At 48.3% G+C, this 19,676-nt stretch overlaps 1 protein-coding gene across 1 annotated transcript in view; it reads right to left on the reverse strand.

Moving 5' to 3' along the window:
- The window catches only part of LOC144828412 (uncharacterized), a 2,343,931-nt gene that overhangs the window by 421,044 nt on the left and 1,903,211 nt on the right, over positions 1 to 19,676 (reverse strand). Inside the window, exon 25 of the mRNA XM_078686536.1 lies at positions 4,755 to 4,775. Within this exon, the coding sequence (XP_078542662.1) occupies positions 4,755 to 4,775 (21 nt within the window). The remainder of the gene's footprint in view (positions 1 to 4,754; positions 4,776 to 19,676) is intronic.

A 19,676-nucleotide genomic window follows, 5' to 3' on the forward strand; every position in this document is an offset into this window, starting at 1 on the left:
CCGCACTGGGAACAGCTCCAACACCCACCGACCACGCACGCAACCTAAGGGTCATCTTCGACTCCACCCTCTCCATGACTAAGCAGGTCCACACCGTCTCCTCCTCCTGCTTCAACACACTCCGCATGCTTCGCAAAATCAACAAGTGGATCACCACCGAAACAAGAAGAACGGTCACCCAGGCCCTCGTCAGCAGCAGGCTGGACTACGAATACGCCCTCTATGCAGGAGCTTTGGCCAAACTCCTGAAACAGCTTCAACACATCCAGAATGCCTCTGCACACCTGATCCCCAACATCTCCCGCTGTAGCCACATCACACCACAACTGAGAGACCTGCACTGGCTCCCCATCAACAAGAGGATAACCTTCAAGATCCTCACCCACGCACAAAAAGCACTCCACAACACCGGACCAGCTTACCTCAACAGACGACTCAGCTTCCACACCCACACCCGCCAACTCCGCTCCACCAACCTCGCCCTCGCCACAGTCCCCCTTATCTGAAGAGTAACCTCCGGCAGCAGATCATTCTCCCACCTCGCCGCAAAAATCTTGAACACCCTCCCCACCCACCTACGGCAGACCCAAGACCTGCTGACCTTCAGAAGACTCCTCAAGACCTGGCTCTTCGAGCAGTAGCAGCATTCCCCACCCCCAGAGCCTTGAGACCCTCACGGGTAAGTAGTGCGCTTTAGAAATGCTTTGATTAATTGATTGATTGAAATAGAATGGAAGCGTATATTTTGGATCCTGACAGTGGAGCCTCTCTTCCTCTTTAGAAAGATGCGGGCGGGAAGAAGGTGGGCAAAGTGATGGTCTGTGCTATGTGTAAAGAGGTAACCACTTTGGGAAGGAAAGGTCTAGTGCAAAAGGAGAAGGTTGTTCATATGAACAGCCATAAAAGGAGGTGTGGAAGAAAGAGCCTGAAGCTCTCACCTTGAGAGCAGGGTTTATGGCAACCAAAAAAACTGTTTTAAGAGGCAAAATTATGAGAGTACAGTTATGCAGCGGCTCGAAAGTAGGTAAAAACCAGGTTCAAGTCCCACTGGGGCATTACGAAAGGAATTTGAGGAAACAAGTGAGTAATGCCCTTAAGGAAGCGGTTTACGATAGGGGACATGAAAAGAAAAGGCTGATCAGGAAGCCGAAGAAATGCTGAAAAGGCAGGAAAATAGCTTAGCAAAGTGCCCAGAGCAGAGCGCTGCTGGGCCAAGGAAAGATGGAAGAGGAGAACCTCTGAAAGGGATGCAGAAAGGGGACCCACAGCCTTTGTTGCGCACCATGTCACAAATCTGTTCCATCTACAGGCGTGTACCATTTTGGGGGAGGGACGCCTGGCTGCCATGATCACATTACAGACTTCGGGAGTAAGGCCAAAAGCTGTCAACTGTCACAGCTCAATCTCCATGCAAGGAGGTGGGGGCTAGAAAGATTCGGGTGGAGGACCGTCCCCTGCTGCTGTGACAAAAGATCCTCCCAAAGGGGCAGTCTGATGGGACGATCGATGGCCATGTGCAGATGCTTGGGATAATAGACTCGTCATATCCAGTTCGGAGCAACAGGAATGACTTGGGCCCTGTCGTGCTGGATCTCCCTCAGCACTCTGGACAGAAGTGGTATAGGCGCAACTCCACTTGTGACAAAAAGCATTGCCTAGCGAGTGCCACCTTGGAAGTTCCAACAAGCAGAATCACAGACATTGAGCGTCCTCTTCGGTGCAAATAGATCTAACCAAAGGCTCTCCCTACCACTGAAAGAGACCTTGCATCACCTCCGAGTGAAGACACCATTCGTGATCCATCATGCACCGGCGGCTGAGTTTGTCCACCCTGGCATACAGAGAACCTGCCAGGTGTTGAATCACCAGGGACATGCCCTGATGTTCCAGCCACTTACAGAGACAAAGTGCCTTCTACATAGGGTCCACAACCCCACCGTCCCCTGTTAGTTGCAGTACCAAATAAAAGTGTTGTTGTCCATGAATAACTGCACTACTCTTGCTCGGACAGAGGGAAGGAATGATTTTAGCACAAGACAGATCGCCCGGAGCTCTAGAAGGCTGATGTGGCGCCTGGACTCCGCCAGGGACCAGAGGCCTCTGAACTAGGGAATGTGCCTTTGGAAGTAGAGGCTTGGACCACCAAGCTCTCAGGGGTGGAGTTTTGGGAGAGAAAAAAGGGGTTGCCCGGAGCCAGGCAGTGACGTCGGGCAATCATCCTATCCTCAGGAGCCCCTGTGGTGGGCCTGGACCAGGTGCCCAAAAGGATGTCAGTAAGGTCTTCATTGACAGGCAGCAGAGGCTCCGAATAGGCGGCTGCCCATTGGAGCACCTCCAAAAGGAGATTTGTCCTGACCGCCACAGCAGGTAGCTCAAGGTTGAGGGCCTCGGCCACCCTATTCAACACCACTGCATATGAAGCACCCTCCTCCATAGCCACGGTAGGAGGAGACAGCAGGCCAAGGTCTGGGGAGGTATCCAGACCACTGGCATCCCCCAACAAACTCTATTCTGGTTCAACTAACTGGTCAGCCAAAGGGTCTACAGACCCCTCCCCGTCAGTCTGGTTGCCAATCTGGCCTGTAGGAAACACCAGGGGGAACAGAGGTATAAAGGTACAGCTCAGCGGATCCAGATTCGTGTCCATCTCAGGGTGGAGGCCAACGTCAAAGCCGGCTGGTGATCCAACCGTCATCGAAGGCGGATGTGGTGCCGGTTGGAATCGGCACCAGGGAAGGTGTTATAAGGTCGACCAGCAAAGATCCGGATCCAGGGGGACCCTGCGGTGCTGGGGCTTTGGAGGCCCAGGGTCCCCAGCAGAGTCAGTGGGGCCCGAAGGGGCGCCGGCAGAGTCGGGCTGCCCAAAGATGGCATGCATCGCTTCATAGAAACTCCAACGCTGGGCAGGGGTCACTCCTGCTCCCAAAAAAAGAGGGAAACTCGGAGTCGACACTTCAGGATCTGCACGTGGAGCCGCAAGATGGGCACCATCTGCATCCCTTGTTGCGTTGGCCGACGAACAGGGAGAAGTCAAAGAGCGATAATGCTTCTTCTAATTCTCCTTGTGCTTCAACTTACCTGAGGAGTGCGAAGACTTGACATGTGGTGGTGACTCCGAGACCACTCCCTCGACTTCTCATGTGACCTGGACCTCAAGCGGCGCGGGGCAGATTGCCGGGCCTCAAGAAGCTTACGGGACAGCTCCAGCAAAGACTTTGAGTTCATGGCTCTGCAGTCTGAGCACGACTTTGAGTTGTGGTCGTGTTCGCGCTCCAGGCACCAAAGGCACACGAGGTACGAGTCCGTGACCGACATCAGTTTGTGACAGGAATAACAAGCCTTGAAATTGGTACGTGACATCCCTCCGTGCACCAGGAGTCGATCAACTCAAAAAAGGCGTAAACAAAAGTCGCAAAAAACGTAGTCAAAAAGTGACTCGAGGGACCGCTCTCTCCGATCTGCACTGGCTGGTGCAGAAAAAGAAAGAACTGACATCAGTGCGCGAGGGTGGCGTCTAAGTAGCTATTGCAACATCATCCCGGTGACCACGATGCCAACGACGAACGCGGAGCAGACCAACGCCAACAGTTGACACGCAGGGGTACTGCTGACGAAAACATTCTCCGGATCCAGTCCAATGCCTGGAGCTAATTCTAAAGGTAAGGAATCTATAACTAATTGTCTCTTTCAGATTGTCCCAGCAAAACCAAAAGACCACCTAGAAGGAACCGATTAAAGCTAGTCTCAGACGGATTCAACTAAAGATTCTATACAGGGTATAACTGGCTAACAATGATAAACCCTCCTGGAGAGTGGGTGGAGAGGCACCTTCTTGCCTAAACTGTGTGAATGCTCCTGAATTGGATACTAGTAGGGGAAGATATACAAAGACCTAGATGTATAGACTATATTCCTTGGTATATGGGATACAACAGACATGGCCAGATACCATTACAGAAATTATTCATACACCAAAATCTAACTGTGGCTAATTGGGACACTGCTAAAAATGTGTATGGTGCCTGATATGGTTGAGTGAATCAGGGATATGGACTGGTGTATGGTGGTGATATATCAGGGTCAAGAGAGGCACAGGAAACTAGAGAAAATGAAATGAGATTGGATAGACCTTTAAGAAGGCGCTGACCTATAAATTCCTTTCTATGATTTTCATGTATATACTGCATACAACAGGGAAAATTATGTCATGCAATGCCTAGGATGTATTATAAGCTGATTATCATCAGACTTTAACTGAAAGTTTGATGAGGGATAGTTTTTCCAGGAATCAAGCTGAAGCATTATTAAAAAAGTATGCTCCTCATTGACCATTTTGTTGTTTTCTCAATGTATGTGAAACCGAAATTAATAATACCAATCATAAAAAATGAATAAATATGTATATAAATGAATTTTGCAGCAGCTGCATGGGGCCCTGCAAAAGTGCAGCATTCAAGAATATTGCCCAACTACAACCCATTCCAACAGCCCTAGTACTCACAAGACAAGGGTATAGGCTTAGAGCACTGGCATGATCAACGGGCAGTTAGGAAATGAGACAGGGTGGGAAAGGGTGTAAGCATAGGGTTTTAGGCCCAAGTGAGTCACTTTATTCTTGTTTTAGTCCTGCAATGAAATCAACACAAACAATTTAAATGTAAATGACCCCCATAAGTTGATGCATAATGCTGCATACATGCTACCCAATAAGAAAATCAAACAATTATTAAAAGAGGGGTAAAGTACTAACTAACCTGTTGCTGCGTGGTTAGGACCTGGAGAGAGGAAACAACAAGGTTAAAGTCATGTCTGTATATCTTATAAAATATATCCATATGATAACATTTCCTTAATGTTTACTCTAATACCAGCACGAAAAACAAGACATGCTTTCTACAGTACCTCAAGTGATTTTAAGCAGAGAACTGAATGCAGGGTAATAAAGGGCTTGTGCCTCATACATAAGGAATAGCTTATACCTGTAACTCAATATGTCTTGTAGGGGAATTTCCATTGTAGTAGTAAGCCATTAATAGTCATGAAAACAAAAAAGGGCGACCCCAAAGTGTCTGTGTATAATTTCAAGATGTTTTAGCAAACTGCATAAATCTAGTATGAATGAATGAATGAGTAGACACTTATAAAGCGCATGGCTACCAAAAGCCTCCCAGCGCTAAAGACAGAGCGTAACCACATATGTTGGGAAGATCAAGAAAACAGCAACGTCTTCAGATGCTTGCGGAATAGGAGACGGTTGGCCTCGAACCGAATATAATCTGGTAACTGATTCCAGCATTTCGCAGCGATAACAGAAAATAGACGGCCACCGCTCCAAGCTCGATTGAATTTGGGAACGGTAGCAAGATGTTTCTTCTCAGAGCGAAGTGGTCTTTTAGGAAGATACGGGGAAATGATGGATTGGGTAATCGGCGGAGCACTAGCCAACAGTGATTTATGGGTGATACACAAGGCCTTAAATTGAATTATTTCGGCCACTGGCTGTCAATGCAATGAGTTAATATGTGGTTTAGCAGATTCCCTATTGGGAGCCTGCATAAGTAGTCGTGCCGCACAATTTTGTACCGTTTGCAGTTTTTTTATGGTCGAGCAGGGAGAACCAAGGTAGAGCACATTGGCGTAGTCAAGCCTCGAGAGAATTAGGGCTTCCACCAGCAGTTTCCTGGCATTAACAGGCAGAAGGGGCAGGATCCTCCTAATCATTTTAAAGATTCCATAACAGGACCTGCTACCCTGGATGCCTGTGTCTTAAAGTTCAGGTTATGATCCAACCCTACTCCGAGACTTTTTATTTGGTCTTTGGGGGATGGCATGGCCCCAAGACATTTAGGCCAAAGAGAATCGATCTCCAAGTTGGTGGTCTTTCCTAGAAACATCAGTTCTGTTTTAACAGCATTCAGCTTTAGGAAAGAAGAGTCCATCCACGCTGAGACCTTTTCCAGACAATCGGCCAAAGTGGACCAATTGTTGTCTAAAAGATTAAGGGACACAATAAGCCGTATACATTATGTATACATTAAAAAGTATGGTTCTCAGGGAGGAGCCCTGAGGCACCCCACACTGCAGCAGCATCCATTTAGAGGCGGCATTGTCCTCAAAAACTAGAAAGGACCGATCTGCAAGGAAGGACTTAAGCCATTTGAGTAGCATTCCAGTAACCCCACTGTCGCTGAGTCCTGCTATCAATAATTGATGATTGACCGTGTCGAAGGCCGCACTGAGGTCAAGTAAAATAATTGTAGCGGACCCTCCGACATCCAGAATTTTCGTTGATTCTTCAATAACCGCTAGCAGGACTGTTTCAGTACCTTGCTGGGGTCTAAAGCCCATTTGGGAGGGATGCAGGCAATTATTCTCTTCCCAAAAATCAGAGAGAAGGAAATTAACGTACTTTTTGCTCATATTGGCAATCCCAGGTAATGGTGAGATTGTGCGATAATTAGCAAGGACTTCGGGATCCAAGGTAGGCTTCTTAAGGAGGGCTCTAACCATGGCCCGTATCCATAAGGAGGGAACAGTACCAGCGGTGAAAGAGCTGTTGACCAGATCACGAATAACAGGGGCAACCGAGTCAAATACCTGATTGAGAATGATGGGGGATGCAGCGTCACAGGGGGAGTCAGATTTCAGACGATCAAAGTGTATTTTTAAAATTTCCATATCTATAGGTGGAAGGGATTCAATAAAAGGGTTTATGAGTTGGGATTGGTCCTTGGTCAAGCTGGAACTTGCTGCACTTGCCGAGGCAGAAAGGGGGGGGAAAGGCAGAATTGATATCTTGGATTCTCTTATAGAAAAAGTGTGCCAGTTTGTTGAACCGTCCTGGGGCATATTCAGGGGGCAAAGAGGGCTCAGGGGGTTGCAAGAGTGATTTAGCTATTGAAAAAGTTTCACGCGGAGAATTGGAGGCTAGGAGAATTTTCTTTTTGTAATAAGCAGATTGGGCAGTTCTAATTCCTGCCTTATAGGCCTTAACAGCGTCTCTATATTTAATTTTCTCAGACGTGGAGAAATCCTTTTTCCAACCTCTCTCATGGCGCTTACATAGCTGTTTCAGTTCCCTAAGTTTGGGGGAGTACCATGCTGCACTTTTATTGTCAATAAATTGTTTTGAGATTTTTAAAATAAATTAGTGCTTTTTGTCTCATGCTGGATCAGGTGTTGTTCCTCACATAGAAACTTGTGCAATATGAGATAAAAGACTGTCATAGACACTTGGTCCATGGTGAGGGGTTCCTCTTCTTGATATTATAATATAGGGATTTTGTTTATTTTTGTCTCTTTGTGTTTACCCCGTCCCTTTGGTTTGCACTGTGGTAGCTCCCTTTCTCTTACTTCATAGAAAGTTTAGACCAGTTCCGTTTCCAGGATTTTCCCCATTCCCTTGGCTGTCCATCCTCCTGTGGGGTCCAAACAAAGGGGACCATATAATGATCTGACCAGGGTAGTGGAATGGGTTTTCCACTACAAGGCTAATAATATTAGAGAAGAGCGGGTCAAGAAAGTGACCTTTTTGATGGGTAAGACCGGACACTTTTTGTTTCAAGGCCAGTGCATCCAGGTTATCAGTCATAGCCTCGGCGTCAGAGGAAGTTGCCAGATCAAAATGGATGTTTAGGTCACCTAAGATGGAAAAGTTAGAGGTGGATCTATTGGCCACTTTAGTACGTAGCACCCAGGTTGGCTATGATATCTGGGTGCTACGTACTAAAGTGGCCAATAGATCAATGCAGCCGATAAATGAGAACACCAGAAAAGGTCAATATCGGTGGAAAGCCGAGAACAAAAAAAACAGCTCTCACAATCAGGAATCTAGCTGGCTGTGATTTGGCATTTAAAATGATCTTTATAGATAATAGCTAGACCACCGCCTCTACTTAATTCACAATCTTGTCTCTGGATTAGATATCCCTGGGGCAGAGTTTGAACTACCACAGGTTCTGCAGTACTGGAGACCCAAGTTTCAGTAAGAAACAAGGCATCAAGATCATATTCCTCCAGCAGTAGATGAAGTTCAGTGGAGTGTTTGGGTAATGAGCAGTAGTTCAAGAGGGACATTTTATGAGTCCTCTTGACGTGTGGGGTAGTTTCAGCGCTAGGCTTAAGTGAGAATCCGAGTTTAAAAAGACAGTGTGGACATTTACTATAGCTGTTGTCTGGCACCATAGAGTGACTAATCTCATCATGAGTAAATCATCATGCTCAGCAGGTGGCAGTTACTTCAGTTCTTTTTTAAGTCGACGTATGATAATATGTATATTCCATGGATACCTCATTTCTTTACACTGGGGAGGAGGGGGGATTGCTTATGACTGTACCAGAAATGGAACAAGTTAACAGGAGTTACAGGTAAGTAAACTCCTCCCTCTATTGTAGGGGATTTCCATTTAGAGTCATTAGCACTGAATAGAGTAGCAAGCCCATCCCCACTAAGAGTGATGGAGAAGAAAGAGGATTAACTATAGTAGCCTTTAAGCAAATAGATTTGAGGGAAGTCTGCCCTACTTGAGCATCTATACTAGCATCAGAGTCTAGGCAATAGTGTTTGGTGAATGTGTGAACCGATCTCCACGTGACAGCTTTGCAAAAATATGCTATAGGGATTTTTCTAATTAAAGCAACAGTACTCGCTTTACCTCTAGTGGAGTGCACTATAGGTTCAGCAGACAGTGTTTTGCTAGCTTTTTGATAGCACAACTGGATAAAGGAAACTATCCACCTGGAAATGGATTATTTTGATGTGGCTAAACCCATAGAGAATGGACCATAGTTGATAAACAATTGGTTCGATCTGCGGATGTCCTGTCTTTTATTGAGATGGAATCTTAAAACTCTCGTCACATCCAGGCAATGAAGAGTTCTTTCTGCTGGAGTAGAGGGCTTCTGACTGAATGTTGCTAATGAGATAGTCTGGTTGACATGGAAGTTCGAAATCACCTTTAAGGAGTAATTTCGGTTGAGTCCTCATGAGCACTTTGTTGGAGTGAAAGACTGTATATAGTTCATAAGAACACAGTGCTTGGATCTCACTAACCCTACACGCAACGCTGTCTTCCAAGAAAGGTGTTGCAGGGAGGCTTTGTGACTAGGCTTAAGGGATCCTGAACAAGCTGTGAAAGTGCTATGTTAGGTTCCTAAGAAGGTGAGGAAACCTAATGGTGGGGAAAACCTTCTTCAATCCTAAAAAATTCCTTTATCACTGGGATTTTGAAAAAAGAGGTTTTAGAAGGACATTTTCTGAAGCCAGTAATACCTTTATAGAAGAGAACTGTAAACCAGATATCTCCAAGTGTAGAAGGTATGGAAGAAAGACATGTTACTCGCACATAATATGGTCCACGTTCATAGAGGAGCACCAAATGCAAAAATGATTCGACTTGAAAGCGTATGTGGAACGGGTGGAAGGCAACTTAGCCTTCTTGAGGATTTCCAAGCAGTCTTGTGGCAGGTTTAAATGTCTCTATTGCACTAGCTCAGAACCACGCAGCCAAATTGAAGGAGGAGAGATTGGGCGGAACCATCTGGCCTCCGTGTTTCATTAGTAGGTCCGGTCTACAGGACAGCTTGAGATGTGGACGCTCTGACCGGTGAAGCAGGTCTGGGAACCACCATTAACGAGGAAACTCTGGAGCTATAAGGATCATCTTGGCTCTCATGTAAGACAGTTTGATTTTCTTTCATATACTAGCTTCTTTGCCACTCTCTAGAACCAGAGTTAATTTATTCCTGGTTTCACATCATATGTTTGAATACCTTTCGTTACCTTAAGCGACTTAATGTAGTGCCATTTCTACTCACCATCGTAGGATGTATATTCATTTTGCAAACCAACGGGGACAACTCCACGATTTATTCTGGGTCTACACCTTTTGCATAGAAACCGTTGACTAATATTGCTCTTATAAGCCTAGAAAAATCACGTACTGACAAAATATGTGTTGGCTGTTCTTCCACAATGAATACAAAGTTGTTTAACATTCTGTTGGATCATACATCATAATAAAAAATAACAGTGTTTCTTACTAGTCCTTACTGCTTGGAACGTGCAATTTTCTAATCAGACCACGTTTGAGTGCTTTGGTAAATTTAGTATTGTTTGATGTGACAGACTGAATCTCTTGGGCCTGGCAGTAGACACCTTTGGCAGTGAGGTGCCCAAACCATTACAGCACAACCTATTCATTTTATATATTGTTATTTGTAACAACTTACCCATTATATTTGTATCCGACGATGTGCGATAGATAATTGAAACCACTACTACCCACTATTACTTTGTTTAGACAGCTGGATTATGACTGCTGGGATCAGAGGACCAAGAAAAACCAAAGGTGGTGATGGACGGAGTGTTGACAATACAAACACTCACCCCCAGTCAACTGATCTGGGATTAATCCATCACCGTTCTTTAGCTCACTCCGCCACCACAGTTCAGACATGGCCATATGCAAATCAGTCTGACCCTGTGACTCATGGGAACAGTCCAGCCCGAACTGCCAAGCCATGTCTTCCCTGGACCGGAATCAAGCTTCCCAGGACTGGTTTCTGGCATTACAGCCGTCTTCAGCCAGGCTTGCTTGAATCCAGTGGCAAAGTGAGCAAGGGACTCACGTCTGAGCATACCGTGCCAACGTATGGCGAACAAAGCCGTACAAAAGGGGGTGGTGATGGACGGAGCATCTGAACCAATCAAACACTCACACCCAGTCAACAGATCTGGGTTTAATCCATCACTGTTCTTTAGCCCACTCTGCCACCCCAGTTCAGACATGGCCATATACAAATCAGTCTGACCCTGTGCCTCATGGGAACAGTCCAGTCCATCAACACCCCCTTTTGTACCGGCATCAGAGGACCAGTCGATCCATATGGCATTCCTGTGAAGAAGTGGGTTTCTGTTGCAGTAACCCCCCTTTTTTTGCTAAATTTCTGATGCACTTTGACTTGATGTGCCCTGGGTTCCTGCCATTCAGGCCCCCAGGGCCTGTGTTCTTTGCCTAAAACCAAAACTAAATTGGCATCTTTGGCCAAAGGACAGCCCCTGGTAAATGGTACCACAGGTACCCAGGGCACTATGACCAGGGAAGACCCCTAAGGGCTGCAGCACTTATTGTTCCACCCTTAGGGGCCCTGTACCCTGACACACACACACTGCCTTTGCAGGCTGAGTGTCTTGGTGCAGAACTAAACAAAGAGGCGACATGGCACACATCCCTGTGTGCCATGCCCACAAACACACTTCCCTAGGCATACCTCAGTCACCCCTCTAGCTGGGTGCACTATGCCAGTGGTGTGGGCACAGATGCATGAGCCCTGTGCCCCTACAGTACCCAGGGTCATTCCTGGGCACTGTAAGTGCAGTGATGCCATTAAGAGTATATAGTGCTGGGAGGTTGTCATTACGAACCCCACAGCACCATAATGGCTACAATGAAGACTGACAAGTTTGACATTAAACTTCTCAGCACATTAAACCCACACTGATGCCAGTGTGGGATTTAATGCCAAGTGCACGACTGAAGGCGTCTTAGAGATGCCCCCTGAAACCTAACCAACTCCCAGCATCCTGACTGCATGGCTACCGAGGCTGCCACAACCAGGCATGTTTCTGGACCCCTGGGTCGAGAGCTTGCCTCTCTCGGGGGCCTGAAAAAATGCACATCCTGGGACGAGGTGCCAAGCCTTCTCCCCTAGGATGGGCAGGGGAAGCTTCAAAGGCATGCCACCTTTTGTGAGCTTCCCCAGGCCAATTGCTGTACTCAGCAACTGGCCCCCACCGGTGCTGACCCCCACTCTGGCTGGAAGACAGGTGGGAAACCCTAAGTGAGGAAAGGAGGTGTGCCAGCCTGTGCCAACTCCACCCCTCAGGTGGTAGAGGCGAGGTGAAACACAACTCCGGGCTACCGCCAACATGAGGATAGGGAGCCCTGCCCAATCAGAGCTAGGCCCCTGCCCCCTCCCACAGAAGAGGAGCAGGATAGGGGGTGTACGCCATTGCCCTACCTGTAACACCCCTAAATTTAATATTTAGGGGCACCCTGAACCTTCCTTCCTCAGATCCTTATTTGAAACAAGAAGAAGAACAAGAAACAAGAAGACCTGCCATACAGCTGCTAACAAGAGAATGACACAAACTGACTTGGCCCCAGAACCTACAGGCCTGTTGATCCTTGAACCTGCTCCTGCTAAACCGAGGTGTCTCCTGTGGACAGCAACCTCAAAAACCCTGAAGGACCTGCATGTCTTGCTCATCTAAAGACTAGGACTCCCATGAGCAGTGGTTCTGCTCAAACAGCAACAACCCCTGGTGCCAGCAAGGAACCGCAAATCCAGCACACTCTGCACCCGGCGAGTCCAGCCAGTGCATGAGTGGACAAAGACCCTGAGGACATCCCCCAGTGACTGTGACCCGGAATCCAGTGCCCAAACACCCACCTCAACGATCTTGACGACGCCCACAGCCTCACAACAAGGGACCCCTCCAACCGCGACCAGCTGAGGGTAAGATTTCCTGACACCAAAAGACACACCTGCACCCAGCGCCCCACGGCCCCCAGTGTCCCACTCCTGGGTGCCTACCTATCCTCCAAGATCCCAACTTACCTCTCGAAGTGGTGGTCGCTCCTGAAGAATCTCCGTCCCCGAGCCTGCAGCCTTGTTCAACTTCCAGCTTTCCCATTGACTAACATTGGGCACCCGAAGGCCCAAAAGCACCCTGCACCCAGCCGCCCGAGTGCCGCTGGAAGTGTAGCAACTACTCCACTCTACTTCCCCACTTGCCCTGTGTAAGTGACCAGGAGCTCAGCTCACACAGCCGTGTGGCCTGCCTGCTAGCAGCCACCAAACGAAGGCCCCTTATCCTCCGTAGGATAACATTGGGCCTACTCTCTCTGCACCCGGCTGCCACTGTGCCGCTGAGGGTGCAACAATTGTAGCTATCTGACACTGGGAGACCCCTGAGTCTATGCCCGAACCTTAACTCTGCCAGTCGAGTACTTACCCAAAAGCCGATTACTCACTTTTCTTCCATAGGGTAACATTGACTGGTTTCACTTGGAAATTCTTTTTGGAGTTTTGAAAATATTCATCTAAAATCATCCAAACACCGAATTCCGATTTACTCACCTGTTATCAGGAGAGAACACAGTGCTGTATCTTTCAGCCCAGCACAGAACCTGAAAAGTAATTATAACCGTGATTTACTGTTAACTCAATTTTCCTCCATAGGAAACCATTGTCTGGTTTTCACCAGAAAATCTTCTAAGTGTCCAATTTCTAAACTTACAAATATTCTTTAAAAATCGCCTGCATGGGGGAGGAGCCAAGCGCGTGACCAAGATGGCCGCGTGACGGCTTAGCTCCGGAGCCTCCGTCCCTCCGTCGGGCCTATCCTGAATTAATCCGGTTACCTGAACCCTACAATTGGTAAGGGGAAAAGACGCTGATCTCCCTGGTGAAATCTGGGATTGAATCGAGCATTCCTACCCATCGTAATGCTGTAGTGAGTCCGGAGGCCTACACCCTATCTCATCCTGGGACCACGGTGCTTTTCACACCCGGACTCAAGTTGAACAACAGCGGCTGGCTCAACCGGAAGTTGCGACCCACATCCGAAACCAAAACTCATCCGCTGAGGATTTGTTGCGCTTGGATTGATATCTGGCGACGATACTCGACAGCTGTCCTCGGTGCCGGGCTTGAGAGTCGGTGGTGGAGATACTGTGGCTCCCTGTGGTACTTAACGGATTCTCTGATTGAGGTGTGAACAGCGCAATGGCGTCGAACCCGGATGCCGAGAAACATACATCGCGATCAGGGCGAGGGTCGAAAAATGTGCAGACCCACAAGATAGATCTCTATGTTCAGCCCAAGGGGTCGCCCTTGGAACAGAGGAAGACCCTGCCGACTGGTGGGAGCCGCTAACCGAACCAGACGAGCCGACGAGGACAGATCTCATGGCGGCGATAAACAACATCCAGACCACCATGGTCGGTAAAATGGACGCACTTGACACAAATTGGATTCCGTGAAGTTGGAAGTTAATCTACTGAGAACTGACCACGCCAAAACCAGTGAAAAGGTCAAGGCCCTGGACATTACAACATCTAGCCTAGTGAATGACGTGGCGGAGTTACAAAGGGAACTACGGCATCTGCAAGAGGCGCGGGAAGATACTCGCAGAAAGCTGGACGATTACGAAGGGCGCAATCGGCGAAACAACGTGCGCATTCTTGGTGTACCGGAGAAGGCAGAAGGCCAAACTCCTGATCTTTTTGTGGAGGACATAGTGCTTAACTATCAGAAGCCAAGGGGCCTTAGCAACTTCTTTACAATAGAGCGGGCACATAGGGTGCCGGGAGGCCAGGCAAAACCAGGAGCACCTCCCAGGCCGATGATTGCCAGGGTGCTGAACTACCGCGACAGGGATGCAATCCTGCAGTCGTCCCGCTCAACGGTCCCGCTGCGTTATGGGAACACTACGCTTTCCTTCTTTCCGGACTTTACGCAGGCAGTGCAGAAAATGAGACGGAGTTTCCTTCCGGTGAAGAGGACTCTAAGGGACAAGGGACTGAGGTACTCGATGCTCTTTCCGGCAAAACTTCGAGTGGAAGCGAATGGTAAGGCCTGGTTCTTCGATAACCCGGAGGTGGCAGCGGACTGGGCGGACAGTGTCGCCTCGGAACATCCCGAAGAACATCAACACGCAGCGGAGGAAGATGGACAGGGATGAGGAAGGTGTTGCCGTCAATGGTGTTTTATGCATGGACTTGGGTAGTGGACAAGAGTGATCCTCATTGGGACTCGGCAGATTGGGTGTATCGGGAATGATAATGAGGAGGGGGAGGGGGGGCTGGGCTTCAGGCTCCTTCCCGTTACTACCTTTAGTTTTCTAGGATAGTGGGGGGGCGACAGGCACACTGCGAGTTGGGGTGGGGCTCAGGCCTGATGCAGGGGTGTAAGGTGGGGGGGTGGGGCTGGGAGTTGGAGGTTATTGTTTTTGGTTTTCGTTTAATTTCACTGCAATCATTGAATAGTTGTGTATATTCGCGTCGGGTGTTTTTGGTCATAGGAATAGGGTAAATGTTGCAAGAAACAAAAGGAATGGGGATGAGGATACTGAGCTGGAATGTCAATGGACTGGGTGACAGAATCAAGCGGGGGATGGTGAATCAGTTCATTCGAAGCACTCTCCGGATGTGGTGTTGTTGCAAGAAACACATCTGATTGGTAACAGATGTATGGCACTGCACAGGGGAGGCTATAAACTGGTGGCGCATGCGGGATTTACCACGGGTTCGAACGGTGTTGGTATATTGATTAAAAACTCCTTCCCTATTGAGATTCGATCGTTGTGGGTGGACCAGAGGGGCAGATATGTCGGTGTGTCCGGTCAGTTGGAGGGTAGGACTGTTACTTTTTTGTCGACATATGTGCCGCCGAGCCTGCAATCTGATGCCTTCCGTGACCTGGGCGCTGTCTTTCTCACACTTCCCCTGGGCCCTCTAGTTGTAGGAGGGGACTTTAATGCTGTCTTAGATGGAGAACTGGATAGGCAACCCAGGAAGACTCTCCGTCAGTCCCAGCGGTGGCTCCCTGAACTTCTGAACACCTTGGGTCTGGTTGATAGTTGGAGGACACGACACCCTACACAGAAACAATTCAGTCATGTCTCCGCCACGCATAGCAGTCTGTCAAGGTTAGATTACATTCTTATACCTGCCTCGGAAGCAGTGAACATCAGGGAGTCGGTGTACATGAGCAGAGGTATATCTGATCACTCCCCTGTGTGGTTGCGGTTGGATTGCGGTGGTCCACCGGCAGGCAAAGTTGCCCCCATTAACGTGTAGTATCTTAAAGACCCCTGCGTTAAAAAAGAAATTGTACGCCTCTCTGACCAATATTTTAGTGAAAACATCGGCAGTGTTAGCTCTCCAGTAAGCATGGGCGTAAAATCCGTTCCGCTCGCGGATTTTGCGGATTTTCGGTAAATTCGCAATCCGCGAACTCTCGCGAACTTGCCGAAAATTCGTAAAATCCGTGCGAAGCGGATTTTTTGCTTGGTCGCACTTGCCAACTACAATACTATACAATTTCGCGGGAGTAAATACTTGCGAACACGTAGATGCGGCGGGCAGCGACAATCTCGCAATTGCGAGATTGCAAAATTTGCAATTTCGCACAAGAAATCCACCAGCAGGCAGCATAAACCTTGAAAATTATGATTTTTATCAGAATAACTCCTCAGGTTGACATTTGCCTGCACTTTTTCTTTGCAAGGAGTCCATTTTGGGGGGTGGGGGTGGGAGAAAGGAAGTGCCCCACAGTCTCCAACTTCCTGTTCCTGTCCACCAGGCTCCTCCCAGTGCTTTCTTCATGTGCTGGTCAGTTTGATTTGGATCTTGACCTGGAAGGATTACTTTTGTGGATGCTGCTGGATATTTGGATTTTTGCAAAACTGAAAGCACTCAGCAGGTGCAAAAGTTCAATCTTATCATTAGTAACCATTCCCTGTAGTGCTTCCTGAGGGGCCCCTTCAGAGTTCATTTGCCTACTTGCAACTATTTTATGACCCTGCTCTGACCCTCACAGCAGGCTCAGAGAATAGCTACAAGTATACAACAAAGGTCCTGTTAAAAAAATTACACTGCAACAGAAAGCAATTACAGACAAAACTGAAAGCACTCAGCAGGTGCAAAAGTCCAATCTTATCATTAGTAACCATTCCCTGTAGTGCTTCCTGAGGGGCCCCTTCAGAGTTCAGCAAATTACAGATAAGGAAGCAGGTGCCAGCCAGACTGGAAGTTTAAATTCAGTGACACATTAATCAACCCCAAATTAATTCATGTCAGTTGAAGCAGGGCAGGTGTGCTTGCTTTTGTTCACCCCCATAATCTACAGTGATAAACCAACCAGAGGGTGGCAGTGATGTACCAGAGGGTGGCATGGGTGTACCAGAGGGTGGCAGTGGTGAAACAGAGGGTGCTGTTGAGGAAAAGTCAGCCCATAACACACCTGATGCCCAGGCTGCTGGCGCAGGACGCCTCTTAGTTCCCATCTTGAACAATTACCAAATAAAGAGACGGGCGCTGGAAGCAGGAAGACAAGAATAGAGTTTTATTTCTCATGAGGAGAGCCTGTCATTTCGGACACTCGCATAGTGTCTTCAGGAGGTGCTCTAACAAGTTATCTGAGGCTTCGTCTTTTATACACATGTTTATGATGCACAAACATTCCTTATTACAATAAAGACGCTTTGAAGTGGGAAAAGGCATGCTTGGAATCCCAGCTTCAGGCCTATTCCATACCAGTCGCTCAGATGTCATCCTCCCCTCCTGAATGTAACAAGAGATTGTGACCTCTCAGCTGGACATTCCTACAGGGCACGAGGGCAGGAGGGGATGATCAGGTCAAAGGTTGGTCAGGTGATAAGGTCGGACACTTCGGTTGGTGTATCACGGTTTTGTTATGCTGGGCAGGGAAAAGGGGGATGTATATCCACGAGGCTTGGTCTTAGGACTTGGGACCGGGTCGAGAGGTCAAGTGCAGCTGGGGGGGTTGTCAGCTGAGGGGAAGGGTGTTCCTGGGAGGAAATGGGGGGGTGTGGGTCAAGCAGGAGTGCTACTTCTAGAGCAGGGTCACGCAGAGGGAGAGGGTCTTGTGGCCGTTGCATGAGCAGTGCGCGCGGGGAGGGGTGTCGGGGGTTTAGCAAACGGTCAGAGAGGCCATGGTGCCTAAAATAGCTGTCGTGTACATGTGTGCATGGGTCTTATGCTGGCGGGATAACACAGTCAGTGTTTCGTAATTATTCGTTCTGCTTACAACAAGGGGTACAGTGAACACAAATGAACGCCGCTTATGTACACATACATTGCCATTTTCAACACTGTGAACCTGTGATGATGAACCAGATGTAGAAACAACATAGTCGCGGCCGTTGCGAGCCGACAAGTAAGTTCGCAATTGCGAACTGGTACAGAACCCTTGCGAACTGGCAGAAATCCTTGCGAACACAAAAAAAAATACAAAATCCGCAAATTCGCGAGAGTTCGCGGATTTTGCGGATTGCGAATCCGTAAATACGCAAGTTCGCGGATTGCCAATTCGCAAAATCCGCCCATGCTTACTCTCCAGGGATAATTTGGGAGGCCTACAAAACTGTTGTTAGAGGTGAGGTCCTGTCCCTAGTAGCGAGAAATAAAAGGAAACATCAGACCGATGTTGTTAGATTGGAGACCGAGGTGATGTCCTTAGAGAGGGAAGTGTCGGAATCGCCGAATCAAGACGGCCTCCACCGCTTGAAACTCCGTCAAGATGAGTATAAGAGTATGGTACGAGACAAGGCAGTTGCACAATACAACGACATACAAAGTAGGCTTTATGAACAAGGTGATAAAGCGGGTAAATTGATAGCCTGGCTCAAGAGGGGGGAGAGAGCATCCAGATTGGTGCCTGAGCTGTCCATTGGCGACACGTGCAGTGTCACTGATCCACAGGAAGTGGCGGAGGAGTTCGCAAAGTATTACAAAGAGGTATACACCTCGGCGGCCTCTTACACCGAGGACGAAAATAGTGATATGATTAAAGATATCGCTATGCCTACTTTGTCTGATGACGATAGACGGTATTTAGACTCCCCGTTTACTGACGATAAAGTAGCACAGGCCATAAGAAGCACGAAGTCCGGAAAAGCGTCCGGCCCAAATGGGATACCGATCGAGCTGTATAAACTGCATGACCAGAGACTCGCGCCCCCTTTGCGCGCGATGTTTCTGGAGAGTAGAGATAGGGGCGAACTCCCCTATGACCAACAGGTCGCTAACATAGTTGTCATTCATAAGCCCGGTAAGCCCAAGACACTTTGCTCCTCCTATAGGCCCATTTCCCTCCTTAACGCCGAATCTAAAGTCCTCGCCAAATTGCTAGCGGTACGGTTGGTTAAAGTGGTCTCCACCTTAATACACCCGGATCAGTCGGGATTTATGCCGCGACGTAACACTGCGCTCAATATGCGTCGGCTACATGGCATCCTCGGTCGCTCGTCGACCTTGGGGGAGCCCGCAGCCCTGGTGTCGCTTGATGCCACTATGGCGTTTGATCGCGTTGAATGGTCTTATTTGTTCGCAGTGCTGGCAAAGTTGGGTTTCGGAGAACAATTCGTGGGATGGGTGAGACTCCTCTATGCCAAGCCCTTGGCAAGAGTGACGGTCAACAACCGTAAATCAGCTGACTTTTCATTGCAGAGAGGCACGAGACAGGGGTGCCCCTTGTCCCCACTACTCTTTGCACTGGCGCTGGAGCCTTTGGCGGCTTGGGTCCGGTGGGACCTAACGATACGTGGACTGAGATGGATGCAGGAGTGGGAGGACAAGATCTCACTCTACGTACTGGCGATTTTTGGCAGATACTCTGGGTTCATGATCAATTGGTCGAAATCGGAACTCTTTGTCTTGTCTGGGGAGCCACCGGTGATCCCACAGTCGTGTCCTCTCCAGATAGAAAAGGTGGGATTTACTTACTTAGGCATATACATAACGTTTGATGCAAAGCTTAGATTTGAACGTAATTTGGGTTCCCCTCTGAGCCGATTGAACAATGATGTGGTGCGTTGGAGGGCTCTCCCACTCTCATTGCTCGGTAGAGCGACATTGTTCAAAATG

Source organism: Lissotriton helveticus, chromosome 4_1 (assembly GCF_964261635.1).
Source record: "Lissotriton helveticus chromosome 4_1, aLisHel1.1, whole genome shotgun sequence".
Taxonomy (NCBI): domain Eukaryota; kingdom Metazoa; phylum Chordata; class Amphibia; order Caudata; family Salamandridae; genus Lissotriton; species Lissotriton helveticus.